Consider the following 22,355-nt stretch of genomic DNA (forward strand, 5'->3'; position numbering starts at 1 on the left):
AATGTACCTAGAAGGAAATAAGATGAATAATGAACATGATCCATACATGTCTTTTAAGCAAAGCTGATTTTCTCAACTTTCTCAAAAGTCTCTTTCTTTATAGTGGGAAGGTTGAACACACGAGGTGATTTCAGTCTTTTCTGTCTCCTGACATTTTGTGTGCTGAGCTGTTATTGAGATGAGACCTCAGATCATTAAACCTCCCATTCTGCTGATCCATCTGGGATCCTGAGAAGCATACAGCATGGTTTCCCCTTGTGAAAGTTGCTTGGAGAACCTGATGCCGGCAGCACGGTTCTTCTCAGCTGGCTTTGGGGGTCTCTTGCTTCTCTGTTCTGAGTTGCTTTGCTTTGAATCAGACCAGTCTTGCTTCCCTTTTTTCTTAATCAAGTTTCCATGATTTAGAAAGAATTCACTTTGGCCTTTCCTGTCTCCTTGTTGTTGATTCTTTATCACTGAGAGACAAGTGTGTGCTCCATCCAAATCAATGGGGGAAGTGGGACAGTTGGTAAGAGGCCAGATTCCATACCTCCAAAACGGGGTCCTTGTTGCTAGAGTCAGAACTCATGTCCACTGAACGGTGGTTAGAGCACTGGCTGTTTGGTAACCTTCTTCCCTCTCTATTGTAGAAGCGTCTTCTAATAATTTGAACAGCCCATTGAAACCAAGAAATTACCAGCTGGAGCTTGCTCTGCCTGCTGAGAAAGGGAAAAATACAATAATATGTGCTCCTACTGGTGAGTCAATTGCAGTAACTTACGTCATTTTCTCTTTGCTTTTTCTTCTGTCTTTGGGTGCCGTGATACAATGAAGAAGTTCAAGGTTTTTCTTGTTGTATTTGCCCTTGGGAAATCTGTCCTCTCAATAGTCTCAATGTATCTTGTTAAGGGGCATGGACAACGGAAGAGAAATGCCCTCTTTGTTTGCTTTCGGTTTGTGCATGTTTCCTAGGACGTAGCTGGATGGTTTGTAGCCATCGTTTAAACTGTCACGTCAGTGCAGATGACCAATTAGTTCATTTGTATCCCAACGGTGGTGGAGAGGCCGAAAATAAGTACATTCTAGAGAAGCATCTGACGTTGATTATCCGTTTCTATTGAAAGGTTGTGGGAAAACCTTCGTGTCACTTCTTATATGTGAACATCATCTTAAAAGATTCCCACATGGACAGAAAGGGAAAGTGGTCTTCTTTGCTAATCAAATTCCTGTCTATGAACAGCAGGCAACTGTGTTCTCACGCTATTTTGAAAGACTTGGGTATGTATTACAATCAGTCCAACTGCTTTTTTCTTTCTTTAAATTCTAGTTTCATGACGTGAATATACTTTTTTTTTTTCATATAACCAGAGCTGTCTTCCAACTCACTATTGTAGCTGAGGTTGGCCTAGACAATATGATCTTCTTGCTTTTACCCTCTAAATACTGGGATTACAGTGTACACTGACGTGCCTGGTTGTTCTGTGTGTGTGTGTGTGTGTGTTTTAAATAATTTATATATTTTATTTTATGTGCATTGGTATTTTGCTCGCATGTATGTCTGTATGAGAGTGTTGGATACCCTGGAACTGGAGTTACAGACAGTTGTGAGCTGCCACGTGGATGCTGGGAATTGAACCCTGGTCCTCTGGAAGAACGGCCAGTACTCTTAACTACTGAGCCATCTCTCCAGCCCCTGTTCTGTGTGATTCAAAGAAAATAACCATAGACTTAGCTAAGAGGTAACTCCTTTGTGGAATAACATTTTTCGTTTAGCTCCCCCAGAAGTGCTAAGCCTTCATGGATTGCTCTGACAGAGTGAACAACTTGGTGGCTGAAGATGATACACCAGTCATTCTTAATGATTTTATATTTCATTTGACATTACTCTTTTAAGAATTATTCAGCCGGGCGGTGGTGGCGCACGCCTTTAATCCCAGCACTCGGGAGGCAGAGGCAGGCAGATCTTTGTGAGTTCAAGGCCAGCCCAGTCTACAGAGCGAGATCCAGGAAAGGTGCAAAGCTACACAGAGAAACCCTGTCTCAAAAAACCCAAAAAAATAAAAAAAATTATTCATCTCCTAATGACTTGAAAGAATAAATATACCGTGGTCAATTAACCAGCTTGCATTTCCTGATCCCTGGATTTGTGTCAGGTTTGAGTGTAAGCTTAAATTACTCCCTGGTTGCAGTCTCTTGGGCTTAGGGGGACGTCATTCATTGTTGCTCCAATCTGATGTTTCACCTTTGTTTCCTTGTTTACACTGCAGTTGGTAATAAGGGATTTCTGTCATCTCCCAGGTACAACGTAGCGGGCATTTCTGGGGCAACGACTGATAATGTCTCAGTGCAGCCCATTATTGAAAACAATGACATCATCATCCTGACACCCCAGATTCTTGTGAACAATCTCAACAATGGGACCATCCCCTCACTGTCTGTCTTCACCTTGATGATATTTGATGAATGCCACAACACCAGCAAACACCACCCGTACAATCAGATCATGTTCAGATACCTAGATCACAAACTTGGAGAGTCGTCAGACCCGCTGCCTCAGGTATTTCAGTCAGATGGTGTCTCATAGGAGCCACAATCATCCAGAATTCCATCTAGTTACTCTTGTAGCCACATTTGCGATTACCCTCCTCCGATTCTAGGTCCATCGGTTACAACTCATTGGTTAGTTTTGGTTCATTCGTTTGACAAACAGTTGTCCTTGGTATACCCTTCACAGGAACCAAAATCTAGGGTGCTGAAGTCTCTTGTATATACAATCTATACACTTTCCTCCTTCATTCTTTGAATCAGTTCTAGATTACTAATATTGTACAGTATAATGTAAATTTTATATAAATAGTTCTTATACTGTATTGCTTAGGGAATGAAGGTGGGTAATTTATACATTTTAGCACTTAATGAGGTTAACAAAATATTTTTGATCCATGGTTGTGTGAATTCACAGATGTCTATAACATCTGGATGTTGAGGGCCAACTGTATGAATCATGGGCTTCCATGTGCCTTGGACACTGTTTTAGGCCCTGAGGACACTGATATAGAAGATATAACGTTGGCTCTCATACAGTTAAGTTTGCACAGGGAGCCGGGTACATAATAGTAGGTCACAGCTTATCATGAGGTTTGCTGCAGAGACGGGTAAAGGGTGTAGTTGAAACATAAGTAAAAGTAAGGCAAGACGTAACCGAGAAGAGAGGAACTAACAGGGGTTTTCTAGGCAGATGACTTCATGATTTTCATTAAGAGGATGTGGTGTGTCCAGAGGCACAGAGCTATGAAAGATTCTGGCATGCTCCAGCATCCTGAAATCTATGGTATCACTTGAGTGTAGAAGAGTGAGGTAAGGAGCAGCAGCAGCAGATTTGGCAGGATGAGAACAGGGGACAACCAATAAAGCTGTTAGTTATGACAGATGCCCCTGGAGACATCTGGAGGGTGGAGCATCAGTGGGCAAGTCTATGGCTTAGCACAAGAAATGAGCAGCAACCCGTCCAATGTCACATGAGAAGAATCACTTCAGAGGGCCATTCTTAGATGGGACAGGAAGGAAGGGAATCATGGGTATAAATTCTCCTTTCTTTCAATCTGAGGAGAGGCAGGCACTGTGCTGAAAATCATCAATATAGAAATGGGAGAGGGAGTTGGAGAGGATGAAGACGATTTGAAACAGTGCATGAGAACAGAGATGGATACAATGAAGAATGATGGTATTATACCAGGGCCCCAAATGAGGCTGTAAACCATGAATTGTATGCAATTCTTTAGCTCCAATAATTACCCATTTCAGAAGTACAGGTTAAAGGACATTTAGTGTGGTACCCACAGCTTGATCTTCTCAAGTAATGTTGATGGTAAACAGATTTCTCACTGGTGAGTTAATCATTCATAGTTGTCGGGTTATTACTGAAGGAAGTTATGTCACTGAATCTACACAGCTCTCATTTTTAAATGGCCATTTCCCCTCCACTGACTGTTGAGGGTGCTTGTCAAAGCGCACAGAAACGAACGGACACGGATGTGACTGGAATGGACACGTTATTCCTTTTCATTCCCATTGATGTTTTCCTCCTTAGTAGGAGACACAGGGGTAAAGAAAGACTAGCCCTGCCGGGAAAAGGTTCCCTCTCCGTTCTTCCTCTGGCTAGTGTCTGGATGATGAGGTTTATTTAGTGCTACACTTCGGGGGCCCTTCTGCTCACAGCATCCTGGAGAACGTCCGAGAACCAGTGTTGGGGATGCTCCTTACAGGTCATCGGGCTGACTGCCTCAGTTGGTGTTGGAGACGCCAAAACCGTAGAGGAAGCCATTCAGCACATCTGCAAACTCTGCGCCGCCCTGGATGTGTCCGTGATCGCCACGGTCAGGGACAACGTGGAAGAACTGGAGCAGGTTGTTTATAAGCCCCAGAAAAGTAAGTGGGTTCAGCAACACACCTCTTGGGAACTTGTGACTCTCTGCTCCTCCTACTTCAGATGGATGAACTCTGAGGCGTTTGTTTGGTAAAAGCATTTTAACTCCAAATTTCAGAAATAGTCACGTCCTATCTTTCTCCCTAATCGACCTCTTCTCCCGAGTGATGCATGAGTCTCAAAAGTAGCCTAAAAGGGACAAACATCCTTGCCCTTTGTCTCTAAAACCCCTAGCAAGAACCAGCAAGAGAGCTGAGAGCCAGTGGCTGGGTCAGGCCTCTGGGCTCCATGCCCTAGGCAGGTACTGTAGGGTCATCTTGTTCCTATATGGATCTGATAATTGTAGTTGGAATGATCTGAATCATAATAGCTCTCATCAAATGACCAGAACAGGTTTTAAAAATGAGATTCACTAGCAGATGGTTATTAATGATTAACTAGCCATGTAAGCCCGGAGGTAGAGCAGTTACACATGGCTTCGTCTTGGCCTGAGCACTGATTTTGAGTCAGTGGCAGAATGCATACAGTGGGCTGGGAGGCCCCGGCCCTGTTCATTTCTGAGAGTCCCCCATGGAGAGTGTGAAGACGGGCCCACCACATCCCTTTTGCAACACCCGTGAATTTCTCTATAATTTGAGCCCTTTGAGCTTCTTCTCCTTCCAAGTCTTGTAAAGACTACATTGCTTTCCCTGCCTCTGCAAACCCTCCCTGTGCTATTCTGAGCCTGCGTCCCAGCTGGGCTTTGTGCTTGGCCGCTCCTGTTCCTGCCTTTCTCCTTCTCATGCTTATTTTACAGCAGCCTCCCCAGAGAGACTGACTTTCCTTCCCTTGCTCCGCAATACCTTGCCTGCACCCGCATTGCAGGACTCTGATGGGCGACTTTAGGAGCACACCTTTCTTTCCTCCAAGAATCAGCCTTCTGTGCAGCATCTGGTAGTTCTTGTCAACTCTCTACCACCAGAACATAGCACGTGAATAGTAAGATCAATGGGAACACTCTTCGGGGGCTAGATGGTGCGGAGAAGGAATATAGGAAAACAGAGAAACAGGGCTGGATTTGATGTTTGCAGAAACCAGAGGGCTACCAGACTTGTCAGAGTAGAGGCACCAGGAAACCTAGACTGAGAGGCTGGATTACACCTAGGCCAGGAGGGACATTAGACTCAGCACAGGAAGCAACGTGAAGCTGTTTCAATGCTTTTGAGTATTTGCTGTGATTTGGGCCGCTTACTGGTAAGCTTGGAGCCTGTGGCTTTCCAGAGGATGTGACGAGGGCAGAGGAAGATTTGGAAATGGCAGCGTTTGACCTGTGCGTCCTTCAAACTACTCACGTTCATTCAATCCTAGTTTTCAGGAAAGTGGAATCACGGACTATCAACACCTTTAAGTCCATCATATCTCAGCTGATGAAGGAGACAGAGAACCTGGCAAAGAATGTCTCCGAGGAACTTGGTAAGTCTGTGCTAACTTGTGATGAGCTAAATCTCATTGTTTGTGTCCCTTCCACTTGGTGAGAGTCATTTATTGCCCATTAGTGTCTTTTCAGTTCAATGGTGAGATTATATCCAGATGTGGACTGATTTATTCTCTTATTCACACGTATTTCTCCTCCTTTCTCTATATCTTCTTTATCTCTTCATCCTTTTTTTCCACCTCCTTTCTTTTCTCTAGTCCTTTTTAAAGGATTTATTTTTATTTTCTTTGTATAGGTGTTTTTGTCTGCACGTATGTATGTGTACCACATGTGTGAAGGGTGCGTCAGATGCCCTAGAACTGGAGTTACAGACAGTTGTGAGCTGCCACAGTTCCGTTGGGAACTGAACCCAAGCTGTCTCTCTGGCTCCCATTTCTCTAGTTGTTTGTGAGACAAGGTCTTTTTCTGTATCCCTGGTTGGTCTGAAACTTGCTATATGACTGGGCTGGCTTTGAACTTGCAGAGTCCTCTTGCTTCAGCCTTCTGAGTCTTGGAGTTGCTAGCATGGACCACCATTCCTGCCTTATATGTTGACTTTCTCCATTCTTGGTTATTAGGCACCTTATAAGAATTCTTTAATTCTCTTTTGCTTTATTTTCTTTTCAAATCCAAAGCAGATCCATCTGGACATACATACCTGAAAAATACTGTCTTTAAATCATCTTCTGAATTTACTTCCTTCCTTTTTCTTTTGAGACAGAATCTCTGTATACAGTGCAGGCTAGCCTTGAACTGGGAACTTGCTGCCTCCTCCTCCCAAGATGTGCATCAACACTGGGCTTCCATTAGATCTGCATTAATCCCTTCCAGGAGCAATGCCCCCAATCACCTAACACCCTCTCACTGTCCTCAGCTCTTGAAAGTGCCACCACCTCTTAACCTCATCATGCCGGGGACCAGCCTTTTGCCACACGAGCATCCGGAGACAAACAGTTTCTAAGGACAGCACTGGGGGAGGAGTTTAGGTAATGAATCCACTGAAGGCCCTGAAGTAGTAGCCTGGAGTAGCATGCTCTCTCCTCTACTGTTTTGGAAACTCTCTGTAGCTACTTGGTAGGAACTCGATGGAGGAAAAAAGGCAGGCTGTAAAGAGGCCAATTAGGAGGTACATGGGTCACCCAGGAACAGGATGACATAATCTGACTAAAGTGATGATGAATGAACAGACTTTTACTGAGTTATTCCTTTCACTGTAGCTAACATCTACACTTCCTCAAGTCCAAATCCTGTCAATAACTCATTTCCTAATAGCATAGAATATTTCCCACCTCCTCACATTGAGTAACTGTCGATAGCCACCTCGTTTCTTCTGGAACTGGGAAAACATCTCATTGTGAGCTGGGTGTGGTGGCAACATCTGTAACCCCTGCAGCTTGGAGACTGAGTCTACAAGGTTGTGAGTCTGAGGGCCAGCCTGGGCTACATACTGAGACCCTGTCTGTGGGGTGGAAGCAGGGAAGAAGTCTGCCACTGTTACCTGTTGGGTATCAGTCCTTTGCTCTATTATTGAAAATGAATGGGTGAGGGGAGACATTTAATGAATAAATGCATTTCTTGCCTTTGAATTTTACTGTCCTGTGCTTGTCTCAAGAACCCCTGGAAACTAAACTAATAGACCAAGCCACTGTGGCTATTTCCACTTCATCTTTTCACCTCTCCCCAAGCTGGCACCCCCCCCCAACCCCCCCCCCCCTCCAGAGTCTGGATCACTGTGGACCCTACGAGTCTGAACCAGGCAGCTAGGCTTAGCTCCAGGTGTGCACCCAGATGTACCCAGAACAACATCTCTGTGCTCTGCTGTGGTTGGTGCTGTGAGTGCTGCCCAGAGATCAGGTGTCCCGACCTCATAGCAAAGCAGAACAGGCTGTGTTGGGTACTGGTGCTCCCATTTTTATATACCTGTCTCTGATGAAGCTCTTGAGACTTATTATTCTATTGGTGTCTTTGTTTTTAAAGGCAACATTGTGTTCTTTTTTTTTTATTTCTTTTTTTTTTTTTTTTGGTTTTTCGAGACAGGGTTTCTCTGTGTAGCTTTGCGCCTTTCCTGGAACTCACTTGGTAGCCCAGGCTGGCCTCGAACTCACAGAGATCTGCCTGACTCTGCCTCCCGAGTGCTGGGATTAAAGGCGTGCGCCACCACCGCCCGGCTTTTTTTTTATTTCTTAATTACTTTGACTGTCAGCCCCTTAGACCTGTAGGGCTTAGACATCACATAGCTGGGTTTGAGTTCTTGCCACACCCACACAATACGAGTTGTGTGCTTTGGGTAAATTATTTAGTTTTCCTTTTATAAAAGATTTATTTAAAAAAATTGTGTGTATGCTCATGTGACTGTGGGGGATGACTGCTGTTGCTCCCAGGGGCCAGAAAAGGGCATTGAATCCCCCTGGAACTGGATTTACAGGTGGTTGGAAGCCGCCCAACATGAGTGCTGGGAGCTGAACTTGGGTCCTTTGCAAGAGCCTAACTGCTGAGTCATCTCTCCAGTCCCGCTTACTCAGTTCTTTCTGAATCCATTTACTCTTTGTAAAATGAAATATTGACCTCACCAAATTAGAAAAAAAAATAAATGCAATTATGAATGAAAAGCACTTTGATTTGGATCATTTAGTAAGTAATCACTTTACTTGCACACGCATATGTGTGTGCGTGCACACACAGCTGAAAACTCAGGCTACTTCAGGATAAATATCACTTATAATGAATAAGAAAGAAAATTAGAGGACAAGGCATGTTAGAACCAATGCTTGCAGACCATTTGTTCATTTGTTTTTTGTTTATTGATTTGTTTTGCCCTCTAGGGAAGTTTTTTCAAATTCAAAATAGAGAATTTGGCACCCAGAAGTACGAACAGTGGATTGTTGCAGTGCACAAAGCGTGCATGGTCTTCCAGATGCCGGACAAAGAGGAGGAGAGCAGGATCTGCAGAGTGCTCTTTCTATACACATCCCATCTGCGGGTAGATGGATCGCTGCTTTGAATGGCATGCTTTGGTCACTGCGGCTCCTGGGGTCTGCACGGTGGCAGCTTCTGATCCTAGCCAAGAGCTTCATTAGGAACTTTCCAGAAAATCATCACCACCCTCATTTGTTCTCTGAAATTTAACAGCCAGGCTACAAGACTGGAGCAGAGAGAGGTTCAGGGTCCATGTCAAGCCTCCAGCTCTGCCTTATGGATGTGGTTGGAGAAAGCTGGGTGATGACAAAACACTGCTGCTCTAGATTTGTGAATGGTAACCCCATCTCTGAGTTCAAGAAGTGGCTCCTGTCGCCACATCCTGACGCCTGTGCAGCCTTACTTTGTTAAAGCCACAAACTTAGAACCCTGGGGGCTCTGGTTAACACAGAAGAAAGGAATGGCAGGAACAGCCGCCACTGTTGCTACGCTATGGAACATATTTAAGGACTTGTTCCATAGCATGTGTTCATGGAATTTTAATGCTTACTGGACTCTCAGCATAGGTGGTAAGGGCCATCATTCTGAAAGGCCCATGTACATTTTATTTATGACTCTGGAATTTAAGGAGAATGTCAGCACTATGATGCAAGGTGATGTCAAACTTGCTGACTTGCTTTTATTATTGTTTCTTATGATACACTGTTTCTCCTTCTCTCCCAAGGCGTAATTTTACAATACAAAGTGAATCTACTTAATTAATATTTCTAGTTAACTAAAACAGAAAAGGAAACCAGATTTTGGTTCCGAGGGTTTTATCATAGACCCACTAAAGGCCGTTTACCTCTAAAACCTCAGCAGTGCAATATGAGAAAGATTTTCCTGAAACCAATTTTGTACTAAGTACAGCCGGTTGAATGTCAGTGTGGGGAGCATGGGGACTTGGAAAGGTACTGAGACTCACCTTTCATTTCAAACAGAAATACAACGATGCTCTCATCATCAGTGAGGATGCACAGATGAAGGATGCCCTTAATTACCTCAAAGCCTTCTTCCACGATGTCCGAGAAGCAGCATTTGATGAGACTGAGCAAGATCTTACTCGGAGGTTTGAAGGTGAGGGTGACTCCAGGGTGATTTCCGAGGTCGGGAGTCTCTGGAGTCAGGTGGCTCCATCGGCAGCGTGCACATCACACTTAGCGTCTAGTTATTCGCCAGTGCTGTTGTGCTGGGTTTAAGATGAGACATTATAGGGGCTGCGATGGAGCATGACCTTAGCATGGCTGAAACCCTAGCACTACAAACAAAAAGCAAAAGCCTTAAAGCCAACCAACCAACCAACCAACCAACCAACCAACCAACCAACAAACAACCAACCAACCAACCAACCAACCAAACAAGCAAACAAAAAACACAGGAGGGTTTGGCTTCAGAAAAAAATCTAATCCCTACAGACACATCCGTGGTTTTTCCACTTTTTATTTGGGAAAAGGGAAAACAGTGGGATTTGGAAAAGCTGCTTCCCACAGTTAATAAGTAGTAGCATTCTGTTCAACTTGGCAATTTAAAAAGGTTTAATAACACCAGCATGTGTTCTAATGATGTTAAGAAGACTATGCTTTATATATGCTTCTTTTTTTGTTGGTTTGTTTTTTGAGACAGGGTTTCTCTGTGTAGCCCAGGCTGTGCAGGAACTCTCTCTGTAGACCAGGCTGGCCTCAAACTCACAGAGATCTGCTTGCCTCTGCCTCCAAAATGCTGGGATTAAAGGCATGTGCCACCACCGCCTGGTTTATGTATACTTCTAATAATGAGAAATATACCCCTACTGCCCTTACATTATACTCCAAACATCGGAAATAGTAAATGGAACATGTTTTCTTTCTCCTTTCAAATTACTTTTCCTAGAAGCAATCACTACTAATAACTTTTTTGTCTATACTAAATTATTTACTATACATATGTGTAGCCAGTGATGTGCTGTGTTGATAAACATACAGTTAGTTATCTGGGAGAAAATGTGTAGACAAATTGCATATGTTTATTATAAATTTTACTGATATGGGGGATAACGTAGTAAGCAACTCACAAATAATAAACATGGAACTCTTCAGTATATATTACTTTTAGCCATTTGTGACCCACAGAATGCTTTTGCTGGTCTCTGCAGGATTATTGTCTTCACAGCCAACTGGAGATTGCAATTACCAAAGTAAATGTAGTTCTGATATGGCTGTCAGGTCTATTTTCTGTTAACGCTAGGCGTGAGAACCAAATGAAACAACAGAGACATGTTGGCACCTCGCTGATTTCTCAGCGAAGTGAGCAACTTTTTATCTGAACTAGATAATAGTTTTCAAACACAGGGAGGGCATTTCTGCATTTTTACACAATTCATAAATAATAGCTAAATTTAATCTGCATTATATACTTAGCATTTTACAAAGTCTAGACTGCCAACAAAGGATGAAGCCAGTGTCACCTTCATTTCTGTGTATAAGTATTTCTACGATGATCAATTTCCAACCACCAATATTTCATTGAACTTGTGTACAGTTGAACACACGCTAACATTTCTACCATGCGTGCACTCTAGATGTGTACATACATGCATGCACAACAACTCAAGAGCATAACTCATAGTAAAGTGTGTGAAAATGAATTAGGAAGTTAATGAGCATGGCTATTTGTTATATTTGTTTTTATATATGTCATCAAGCTGCAAGGAGAGAGAATTGAATTTTTAAGGTGATATTTAAAACCAGACACCACAATTCTCAAGAACTTCACAGTTGACCACCGTAATCCGGTTTGATCTGGCTCTAGCACACCACACTTTTTTTTTGAAGTTAAGATATCCTGTGTTTCAGTTTTTAACTTAAAATATCTTTTTGAAAGCCCACCTTTAATCCCAGCACTGAGCTGGAGGCCAGCCTGGTCTACAGAGCAAGTTCCAGGACAGCCAGTGATACACAGAGAGACCCTGTGTCGAAAAATTAAACAAAGCAAAATAAACAAACAGAAAATGTGTGTCTTTTAGATCTTTCCATATCAGCAGGTACATACCTCTTTAATTTTAACAGCAACGTTGTATTTCCATCAGCCGGGTAGCCTAAGATCTGTGGAGCAGCTTCTCAGTTACTTAGTGTTTGGGTTGTTTTCTGTATTTCTTTCATAGTTATTTCTCAACAATCTCAGTGACTGTCCTCGAAATCTTCTGCACAGTTTTCTAAATAGAACTGTTGAGTCAAATTCCTAGCTGTAGATTACTGCGCCAAAGAATGTGTGAGCTTTATATTGCTAAACTGCTTTCTAAAGGGGTACACCAGTTGAAATTAGTGTTTACTTCTCAGATTTCTGGCTAACAATGGAGAGGTTAACTGTTTGAAATAGAAGGCCACAGTTCTAAAGCTTTAACATTCATTAGCCTTTTGCAAACTGTTCTTCATTTGCAGAAAAGCTGGAGGACCTAGAAAAGGTTTCCACAGATCCCAGCAATGAGAACCCTAAACTCAGAGACCTCTACTTGATCTTACAAGAAGAGTACCACTTAAAGCCTGAGACCAAAACCATTCTCTTCGTGAAAACCAGAGCACTTGTGGATGTAAGCCTTGTGTGTGTGTGTGTGTGTGTGTGTGTGTGTGTGTGTGTGTGTGTGTGTGTGTGTGTGTCCATCCATGCACATGCACAACAGATTGGCTCTACTTTACTGAAAAGGTTGCCCATTCTTCACTGCCCTGTAATCAAGTCTCCATGCATGTGTGGGCCTGTCCTGATTGTTTATCCTTACACTAATACCTCACTGTTTTATTTCCTCATGTTCTAAGTCTTAGCACTTCATCCTTTTTAAGACTTTCCTGTTAAAACTGTCATTTCAAGCCATCCTGTAGGTTTTGATTTACATTGATTAGTAACTAATATGCTTGGACATCTCATATGCTTAGAAGTTTGTCTTGAGATCATCTTTAAAAAGTTTATGTATTCAGATTTTAAAACCAATGCCAAAGTTGAGCTTTTGGGCTGGAGCTACAGCTCAGTGGTTGAGCACTCACCTAGCATCCGTGAGTTTAATCCCAAGTTCTGGAAAAAAAATAGTTTACCATCTTATTGTTAAGTTTTCAAGAGTCTTTTGTAGGATGGCCAAAAAAGTCCTCTGTTGAGACAAGGGATTTGAAGTGTTTTCTGCTGGCCTACAGCCTGCTTTTTAGTTATCTTTTTTTTTTTTTTTATGGTGGTGGGACATGGTTTGAGACATAGTTTCTCTGTGTTGCTCTGGCTGTCCTGGAACTCACTCTGTAGACCAGGTTGGCCTTGAACTCAGATATCTGCCTGCCTCTGCCTCCAGAGTACTGGGATTAAGGGTGCGTGCCACCGCCCAACTTAGTTATCTTAACAGTATCTCTGCACACTGAATGTTTCAAGTCTGTTTTTTTGTTTGTTTGTTTTTTCCCCTGGCTTTGGCTGATGTTTAAGGTCACAAAAATTTTCTCTGTTTCCGTCTAGAATTTTTTGTATTTTTATATATAATATGAGGTAGGGTTGAATGTCCCATTCCTCCTCCTCCTTTGGATTTATACGTCTTATTGTCTGTTGACAAGACAATCCTTTATTGAATTACTTTTGTAACTTAAAACAATCTATTGACTATATTTGGATGGATTAATTTCTATTTCCTTTTTTTCCCCCAGAGCTGAGGACTGAACCCAGGGCCTTGAGCTTGCTAGGCAAGTGCTCTACCACTGAGCTAAATCCCCAACCCCTAATTTCTATTTCTTATTGATTTATACATCTGTTGCCATGACTTAAACATCAATTCTTGAATCTATCTCATAGTTTTGAGTGCTGTAGCTTTCTAATAAACTTGAAAAAGGGCAATGTGAATACTTTAGCTTTTTTTCCCTAAGTTTTAAAATCTGCATTCCATTGTCTACTGTGTATATTTTGGAATCAGATTTTCCACATCTATGAAAAATATCCCCCAGGGTCTTTTTTGAAGTTGCATTTAATCTGTGGATAGATAAAGGAAGAAAGACATTAATATTGAGTCTTCAAGCCAAGAGCCATAGTGTATCTCCATTTATGTAGAGTTTCTGTATTATTTTTGCTGAAGAGTCAATTACTTACAAAGCTAGAGCCAGAAAATTACCAACATGTATTATCATATGACATCCATGGGCCAGGATCTGGGAACGACTGGGTGCTTATGGCTCCAGGTCCCATGAGGCCACAGTTAGCTCAGGACTCAGGGTCAACCTCTCGGCTCCTTTTGCAGGTTTGTTGGCAGGCTTGCAAAGATGTGCCTCCAACATGGCAGCTGGCTCTGCCTAAAGTGAGTGACATACAGGAGACTGAAAGGAAGAGGGCCTAGAGGACGCTGTCACTTTTACAAGTCCTGCTACATCTACCTTATTGCGCATTTCAGAAAGAAGCTGCAAAGTCTTTTCATAGGAGGTAGAAGTCACTGAAGGTTGCCTGTCTTGTGTTCTTTGCTGGTTTGTTTGTTTTTTTTTAATGTCTGTGGGTGTTTTTCCTGCATGTGTATCTGTATTTTGCGTGCAGTGCCCACAGAGGTCAGAAAGGGGCGTGAGATTCTCTGGAACTGGAGTTACAGACAGTTGTGAGCGGCCATATAGGTGCTGGGAACTGAACCCAGGACCTCTGGAAGAGCAGCCAGTGCTCTTAACCGCTGAGCCATCTCTCCAGCCCCTTTGCTGTGTTTGATTAGTGTTTTGTCATTTTTAGCATAGAGGTCATGCGTACATTTTGTTAGACTCGTACTTAGGTATTAGTTTTAGTGATGCCATTTTTAAATATTTACTTTAAAATATTTCACATTGTGGGCTGGCGAGATAGTTCAGTTAGTAAAATATTTGAAGTGCAGGCATCCGGACCTGGATTTTCAGTCCCCAGCACCCCCACAAAAAAGCTGAGCATGGTCGTGCACACTTGTAAGCCCAGTACTGGGGAGGCAGAGAGAAGCAGAACCCTGGGGCTTGCTGGCCAGCTACGGCAGCCTGCTGGGCAATCCCCAAGGAGTTACTCAGTCTCAAAAAACTAAGCGGGCGTGGAGGGGGTTAAGGCGGGCGGGCTCCTAAGTAATGACACCTGAGGACCCCAGGCCTCTCCATGCATATACACACACTTGCTCACCGCCCCCAACATGGTCAGCCATGTACACCCACACACAACACACAGATTTTCAAATTGCAATTGTCTGTTGCTGATATGTAACCATGCAACTGATTACACATGTTGACCTTGCATCTCAAAGTCTTGCTAAATCCACTTATTCTGTGTACCCGTGTGCTAAGCTTCACCTTTTTGTCACTTAAAGCATCTCACAAATGAAGCCACAACAAACCACAGAGTTCTAGGCCACTAGAATTCGTTGCGGTTTGGAATTTGGGGTTTGTCAGTCTGAAATCTATCTGTATCTTCGGTTTGATGTTCTTTTTGTATTATTTAGTACATTATGTATGTTAGTTTTATATTCTATGCTGAATTAATGCAAGGTTTAATGTTTACAAGTAGTGTCCAACTGGTCATTGCTTCTCACTTCAAGGCTTTAAAGAAGTGGATTGAAGAAAATCCTGGACTTGGCTTTCTAAAGCCTGGCATATTGACTGGACGAGGCAAAACCAACCAGGCCACAGGTATTTGTGTATGGTGAATTAGATGTAGCACACTATGTATATAAAACGTACACCACGTTCCATTATTTTGTGCTTGTATCAGTCAGAGTTTAACCAGAGAGATAAAGCGACTAGGAGACTACACAGATGTATGTGGTATGGATGTGTACTTATATCTGTACCCAGCGCAGCGCGCAGAGATTTCCTGAAAACGAACACACAGTTAGGCTGGCAATGCAAACCTGAAACCTGCAGGCAGGGCAGTTAGTCAGGAGGAGGGGCCAAGAACAGCTTGGAAGCCCCTGTGCATGGATTGTTTAGGTCTCTGAGCTCAGGGAAGGCCCACACCCTTGTTCAAAAGGTCATGAGACTAGGTCAGGCCCACTTAGATGAACTCACTTCTCATGTAACTCAACTGATTAGGATCTTAACCATATCTGCAGGCTCCCTTCACACGAATGGCCGCAGCTGTCTGTCTGCCTGACCCAGTCAGTGCCTCAGAAGGCCAGCACACGTCCCAAATGCCAGGAGCTACAGTAGTCTGGTTCCTTGCGGGAAATTGCCTCCTTTTGTGTCCTGCAGACAAAGCTGGAGTTGCTTTTCAGCACTCTTAGCTCATGCCTCTCTTCAAATTCTGGAAATAAAAATATTCTGCATCTATTATATTGTTATTCTTTGCAGGGTAGATTTTGTTATGTCTACTGCATATTTTATAGTTTAAAAACGGTCCAGGCAACCCTGAACTCTAGCTAGTGTGGTCACAGGGCGGGAGGTCATCATTACCTGGAAGAATCCTGTGTTGCTAGTCCTCATCACAGCTTTGGCCCAGCTCCCAGACTATCTCCTGCCCTATGACATGTCGTCACCCTGTTCTTCCTGCCAGTGTCGTTTAGACTAAACAAGCCTCCACCCCTGTCCTCTTGGTCCTCACTCACTGTTCTGGTACTTTTCCCACATGGAATTTCCAGATCTCATAAACATAGAGTGGACTCAAGTTTTGAAAGTGTGGTTTCAAGTCTAATACTATCTTTTTTTTTTTTTTTTTTCCGAGACAGGGTTTCTCTGTGTAGCTTTGCTCCTTTCCTGGAACTCGCTTTGGAGACCAGGCTGGCCTCGAACTCACAGAGATCCGCCTGCCTCAGCCTCCCAAGTGCTGGGATTAAAGGCGTGCACCACCACTGCCCGGCTCTAATACTATCTTAATGTGACTGGATCTCAAAGTTCTTTGCCATCTCTCCAACATGAATCCAACTTGATTTTCAAACTTTGTAACTGACATACAAATAGACACTGTTTTCTTATCTGTTCATCCATGCATGTGTGAATCCTTCCATTCTTCTTTCTTCCTCCCTCCCCTCCTTCTATTGATACATTCATCTAGCTATCCATCCATCGTCTTTCTATCATGTATTGAGACCTTACTCAGTGCTCTGCTTCTACCAGTAGCCATCCTTGTCCTCACACCTGAGCTGACCTCCCCCAGCATTTCCATTTTGTGGTTCTCACCCCACTTCCTTTGCCATGGCTTCCTGCTTATCATTCTTGTAGATAAAAATGTCGTCTTTAGCCATCATATTCTTACCTGACCAACCATAGTCCATAATTGCTGACTGAGTGTTAGGTGAATGAATAAATAGGCTAAGATGATGCTGATAATTTTTGTTTCCTGGATAGTTCCTTCTTGTTTCATAGCTAACCCAGAAAAAAATGTGAATTAAAAAAAAAGCTACAGGTTGTTTGCTGTCTGAACATTTTCAGATTCCCTTATCTGTAGCATTTTTAGTTCCTAGATTGTGAAACATGTTATAACTTCTATGCCTTATTTTCTTCATCTGCCAAATGGAGAAATAGTAATTAGGTGAAATCTGATATTCTGTGTGCTTTTTTTGTTTTTCAAGGTAAAAATAACTTTTCACTTTTAAATGGTTCCTAATTAGTAGCTGGTTTTCCAAGAGCATAATTCTTTCATGAGTGAGTTGTACTACCTCTTTATCCCACACAGGGATGACACTCCCAGCCCAGAAGTGTGCGCTGGAAGCATTCAGAGCCAGCGGAGATAACAACATTCTGATTGCTACCTCGGTCGCTGATGAAGGCATTGACATTGCTCAGTGCAATCTGGTCATCCTGTATGAGTATGTGGGCAATGTCATCAAAATGATCCAAACCAGAGGTGAGAGCCGCTGATGTCATTCCTCCCTGGCTCCCATTTTGTTAGGCTTGTGGGTGTTTGGCCTTCCTTCTTTACTGAGCTGTATTATGTGACTGATGGCACACTCGACTCTGCTGCTGTTAGTCTAAAGGCTGACTTACCTGGTCAGGATTGGGTGGGTATAGTTTTACCCGTAATACTCCGTTGTGTCTCTTCACAATGGCGCTGCTTAATGCCCCGCGTTCACTGGCATATTTACGAAAATATAATATCCACTAAGCCTGAGGCTTTGCCGGTCATCGAGTAGACCTTTCATGGTTGTGGTGAGTAGCTCCTGTGTTCCAGAGTCCTCCCTCCCTTCCCTTGTTTCCCCAGGAACAGCCCCCCACCCCATTTTACCCTTCCTGAATCATGGCTGTGTGTATGCCGCTCATTATTCCCATATGGTTCTCATTCTCCTCCTCTGCTTACTGGCCAGTCCAGCCAACCAGACTCTGCTTACTGCCTGTTGAATGTCTCACATACAGCCCCTTTGTATTTTGTGTCCTTTTCTGTCTCCATGGCACATAACCTAGTTCTCCCAGAATAATCTCTCGTTCAAATGCCCATGAGCCTCGTTATACCTGTCTCTGTAATGGCACTGACAAGTTCTCACCCGCACTCCAGGGTGAGAGTGTGGGTGAGAAACCCTCTCTCCCCATTGCACGAGGGTTCAGGTGGGAGTGCTCATGGTGCCATGCCTGAGTGCTCATGGTGCCATGCCTGAGGGCTCATGGTGCCATGCCTGAGGGCTCATGGTGCCATGCCTGAGGGTTCATGGAGCCATGACTGAGGGTTCATGGTGCCATGACTGAAGGCTCATGGAGCCATGACTGAGGGCTCATGGAGCCATGACTGAGGGTTCATGGTGCCATGACTGAGGGCTCATGGAGCCATGACTGAGGGCTCATGGTGCCATGACTGAAGGCTCATGGAGCCATGACTGAGGGCTCATGGAGCCATGACTGAAGGCTCATGGAGCCATGACTGATGGTTCATGGAGCCATGACTGAAGACTCATGGAGCCATGACTGAAGGCTCATGGTGCCATGCCTGAGGGCTCAGGCTGGATCATCTGTAAGTCAGTGTTGTGACACGGTGGCTGTGGAATCACATTGCATCACTGGAGAGCCTAAGGAGACGAGCTGCAGGTGGGTCCTGGTTTCTCTGTCTGTTCACCATGCAGGCTGGAACCTGCATTTGAGCCCACTCTTGAGGCCAGCTTCTCCAGAAAGCAGGATGCCGTGAATCACGGTCAAACTCTAGGAATACTTCTCACATTTTTTTAATCTATTTTCACATAACATCAGTGTTTTACATCCAAAGTACAAATAAAACTTTTTCTGACAGGGAGAGGGAGAGCGAGAGACAGCAAGTGCTTCCTCCTGACCAGCAATGCTGACGTGATAGAAAAAGAAAAGGTGAACATGTTCAAGGAGAGAATAATGAATGAATCCATCTCAAGACTTCAGACATGGGATGAAACGAAATTTGAAAAAATGGTAAGTCTTTTTTTCTGTGCTATTCTTTTGGAATCTGACCAGAAATAACAAATGAGCATGGTTGGTGCTGAGTGTGTGTGTGTGTGTGTGTGTGTGTGTGTGTGTGTGTGTGTGTGTGTGTCTGTGTCTGTGTCTGGGTTTTTTTTTTTTAAAGAGGATTCCAAGTAGTTCAGGCTGGCTTTGAACTTGAACTTGCTGTGGAGCTGAGGGTGATCTTGAACTTCACATCCTCCTGTCTCTACCTCTCAAGTAATGGAATTAGAGATAAAAGGGAATGATGAAATTCATGTGACTTGAAAGGGGGGACACATGGGGGGGGGGGAGACCAGCCAGAGGGGAGGGGGAACGCAGTGTGGGGAGGGGGCATGAGAGATCTGTGTGAAAATGCCATAAAAGAAGAAAAAAGATTATGGTTCTTGGGGTGGGAACCCCTTTGGTGGTATTTAGTAAGGGTTCTGGAGCTGTGTTTGAACTTGAAAATTGGCTTGAGCCCAGTTTGCTAGGAAGTTGAGTGTTGTGTGGTCCACCATCAATCACTAGAGCATTGTGCCCTGGGGAATTCTCTGGTTACCGTGTAGCAGCTTAACATGTACAGTCCAAGGGAAGCCAAGAACTCACATCCATGATGGAAGGAAGCTTCAGGACATGATGGTAGTTCAGGTAATTCACGATGGTGAAGATTATTGGGCCATTCTGGTTATAACGGCCATATTAGTGTAATCTGAAATTGAAATGAAGAAGCCTGTGTTCCCTTCCTCTTGGGGACAAGAAAGGTCATGAATGTTCCTTTTGAATGAAGGACTTCCAGGATGATGTGGATACTCACAGCTGCTGCCAGGGTTTGCTTTCTTCACCTGTGAGTGTGGGAGGAGGGGTAGAGGATGGCTCATGTTAACCCCACCAGGTGAGAATAAGACCACTACCACAATTTTGAGCCAGATTTGAAGCAAGCTTTATTAAATACTGGCCAGGACGATGGACACTGGCCAGGTCCATACCCGGGATTCCCAGAGAATGGCTGCAAATTAGTCACTAATTTATACAGGCAAAACCTGTAAGGCTTCGTACTTCCTGTCTTTGTCCAATCAGGGGCAAGCATACATCCTGATATACTTCCTGCCTACATACTATGTGTGATCAAACATATCCTGTGCATTTGGGGCAACCAAGCTTGTTTATGGAAGTGAAAACATGTGGCCTGTTATCTAACACGAACAGCAGCCCCCAGCATTCCAGGACATTATCTGTCCTTAGGCAAGTGGGGCTTACAGGTTAGAGGCGTTGGTTTTATTGTTCTCTTACGCACAGTCATTTAAACTTAAAATACAACTTTAGCCATCATACTCAGTGGATAAGGGTGCTTGCCACCAAGTTTGATGGCCTGAGTTTGATCCTTGGAACCTACAATATAGAAGGAAGAAACCGATTCCGCCTGTGTGTGGAGCTGTTTCTTTTCAACCACAGGTGTGGGATTGGGTCGGGCAGGGCCTTGGCGACATCTCCACCAGTTGCTGCTGTCGGCCTTAAAGTCTTAACTCTAGTAGTAACACATTTAACTCATTAGAATTTAGAGCAATTACCAGCAGTACATTTAAGATACTTGAGATGACTGTATTTTAATTAGATTTTAGTATATAATTTAAAAAAGCCATTACATATAAGTGAGTGAAAGACAATGGGATGTCTAAGGGAAAGTTCATGTTTACTCTTTCTGTCATGCTCCCCCAAGCCCTAGCCTAACTGAGAAAGTGAGTAGATCTGAACCTTTTTAACCTTTCATTTTATTTTTTATATGTATGGGTGTTTTGCCTACGTGCATGTCTGTGAACCCTGTTCATGCCTGGTGCTCTCAGAGGTCAGAATTGTGTGTCAGATCGCCTGGTATGGAGTTATGAGCTTTGATGTAGGTGCCGGGAATCAAACCTGGGAAGAACAGTTAGTGCTCTTAACCACTGAGCCATCTCTCCATTCACCTTGATCTGTATCTTAAAAAATGAAGTTAAAAATCTGGGCATGGTGGTGCACACCTTTAAATCTCAGCATTTGGGAGGCAGAGAGATCTCTGAGTTCAAAGCCAGCCTGGTCTACATAGTGAGTTCCAGGTCAGCCAGGGCTATCTACAGAGACATTATTTTATTCAAGAAAATAAAACAGCAATAACAAAAAAGGAAGTTAATATTAAAATTGCTCATAAAGCAAGCCAGGTGTGGTGGCGCATGCCCTTAATCCCAGCACTTGGAAGGTAGAGGCAGGCAGATCTCTGTGAGTTTGAGGCTAGCCTGGTTTACAAGGGGAGTTCCAGGACAGCTAGGGCTGTTACACAGAGAAACCGTATCTCAAAAAACAAAACAAAAATATTGCCTAAAAGGAATGTGTAAATCATGTAACCCTAATTTTTTTTCTATCCAAAGTTAATTTATAGCAAAGAATAAGTGCATGTCATATAACTCTTTCACAATAGTGAAAACTTTTTTGAAGACAGGAACATAACCCCTATGTGGTAGTTTGAATGTAACTGGCCCTCATAAGCTCAAAGAGAATGGCACTATTAGGAGGTGTGGTCTTGTTGGAGGAAGTGTGTTACTATGAAGGCAGGTTTTGAGGTTTCCTATGCCCAGGATACCACCCAGTGTCTCAGTCAACTTCCTGTTGCCTGCAAGATGTAGGACTCTAAGCTACCTCTCCAGCACCATGTCTGCCTGCATACCACCATGCTCCCCACCATGATGATAATGGACTGGACCTCTGAAATTTTAAGCGAGCTACCCCACTTAAATGTTTTCATTTATAAGAGTTGCTGTGGGCATGGTGTCTCTTCACAACAACAGAAACCCTAAGACATTCCAGTTACGTCCCCCCGCCCCCAATAGAGGCACCACTTAGCCCAGGTAGCTTTAAACTCACTATGTAGCCAAGGTGACTTTGAACTTTTGATCTTCCCACTTCCAGATCCAGATGCTTTGTGCCACCACACCCAATCACACTTCTCTCTCCATTTTATTTACAAAACTTTAAAAAAAACCTAAGAGGCTGGGTATGGTAGGGAATACCTTAAATCCCAGAACTTCAGAGGTAGGAAGATCTCTGAGTTTGAGGCCAGCCTGGTCTACATAGCAAGATCCAGACCAGCCAGGGCTATACAGTGAGAAAATAAGAAAAAGAAAATCTCAGGTGTGAAGCATGAGGATTGGAGGCTGTGAATATCATGCATTGATTATTTTTTAACTTATATTCATTGTAAGTGTGATGGTGGTAA

The 22,355-nt window shown here is 43.4% G+C and overlaps 1 protein-coding gene across 1 annotated transcript in view; it reads left to right on the forward strand.

The window, feature by feature from the left end:
* The window catches only part of Rigi (RNA sensor RIG-I), a 50,257-nt gene that overhangs the window by 22,786 nt on the left and 5,116 nt on the right, over window positions 1-22,355 (forward strand). The window contains 11 exon segments of the mRNA XM_052718386.1: window positions 630-737; window positions 1,104-1,257; window positions 2,278-2,536; window positions 4,245-4,407; window positions 5,753-5,857; window positions 8,681-8,838; window positions 9,755-9,890; window positions 12,230-12,378; window positions 15,337-15,427; window positions 17,409-17,579; window positions 18,948-19,099. Coding sequence (XP_052574346.1) covers window positions 630-737; window positions 1,104-1,257; window positions 2,278-2,536; window positions 4,245-4,407; window positions 5,753-5,857; window positions 8,681-8,838; window positions 9,755-9,890; window positions 12,230-12,378; window positions 15,337-15,427; window positions 17,409-17,579; window positions 18,948-19,099 — 1,646 coding nt within the window.

This window comes from Peromyscus californicus, unplaced genomic scaffold (assembly GCF_007827085.1).
Source record: "Peromyscus californicus insignis strain IS unplaced genomic scaffold, ASM782708v3 Scaffold_5__1_contigs__length_169319896, whole genome shotgun sequence".
In the NCBI taxonomy this organism is placed as follows: domain Eukaryota; kingdom Metazoa; phylum Chordata; class Mammalia; order Rodentia; family Cricetidae; genus Peromyscus; species Peromyscus californicus.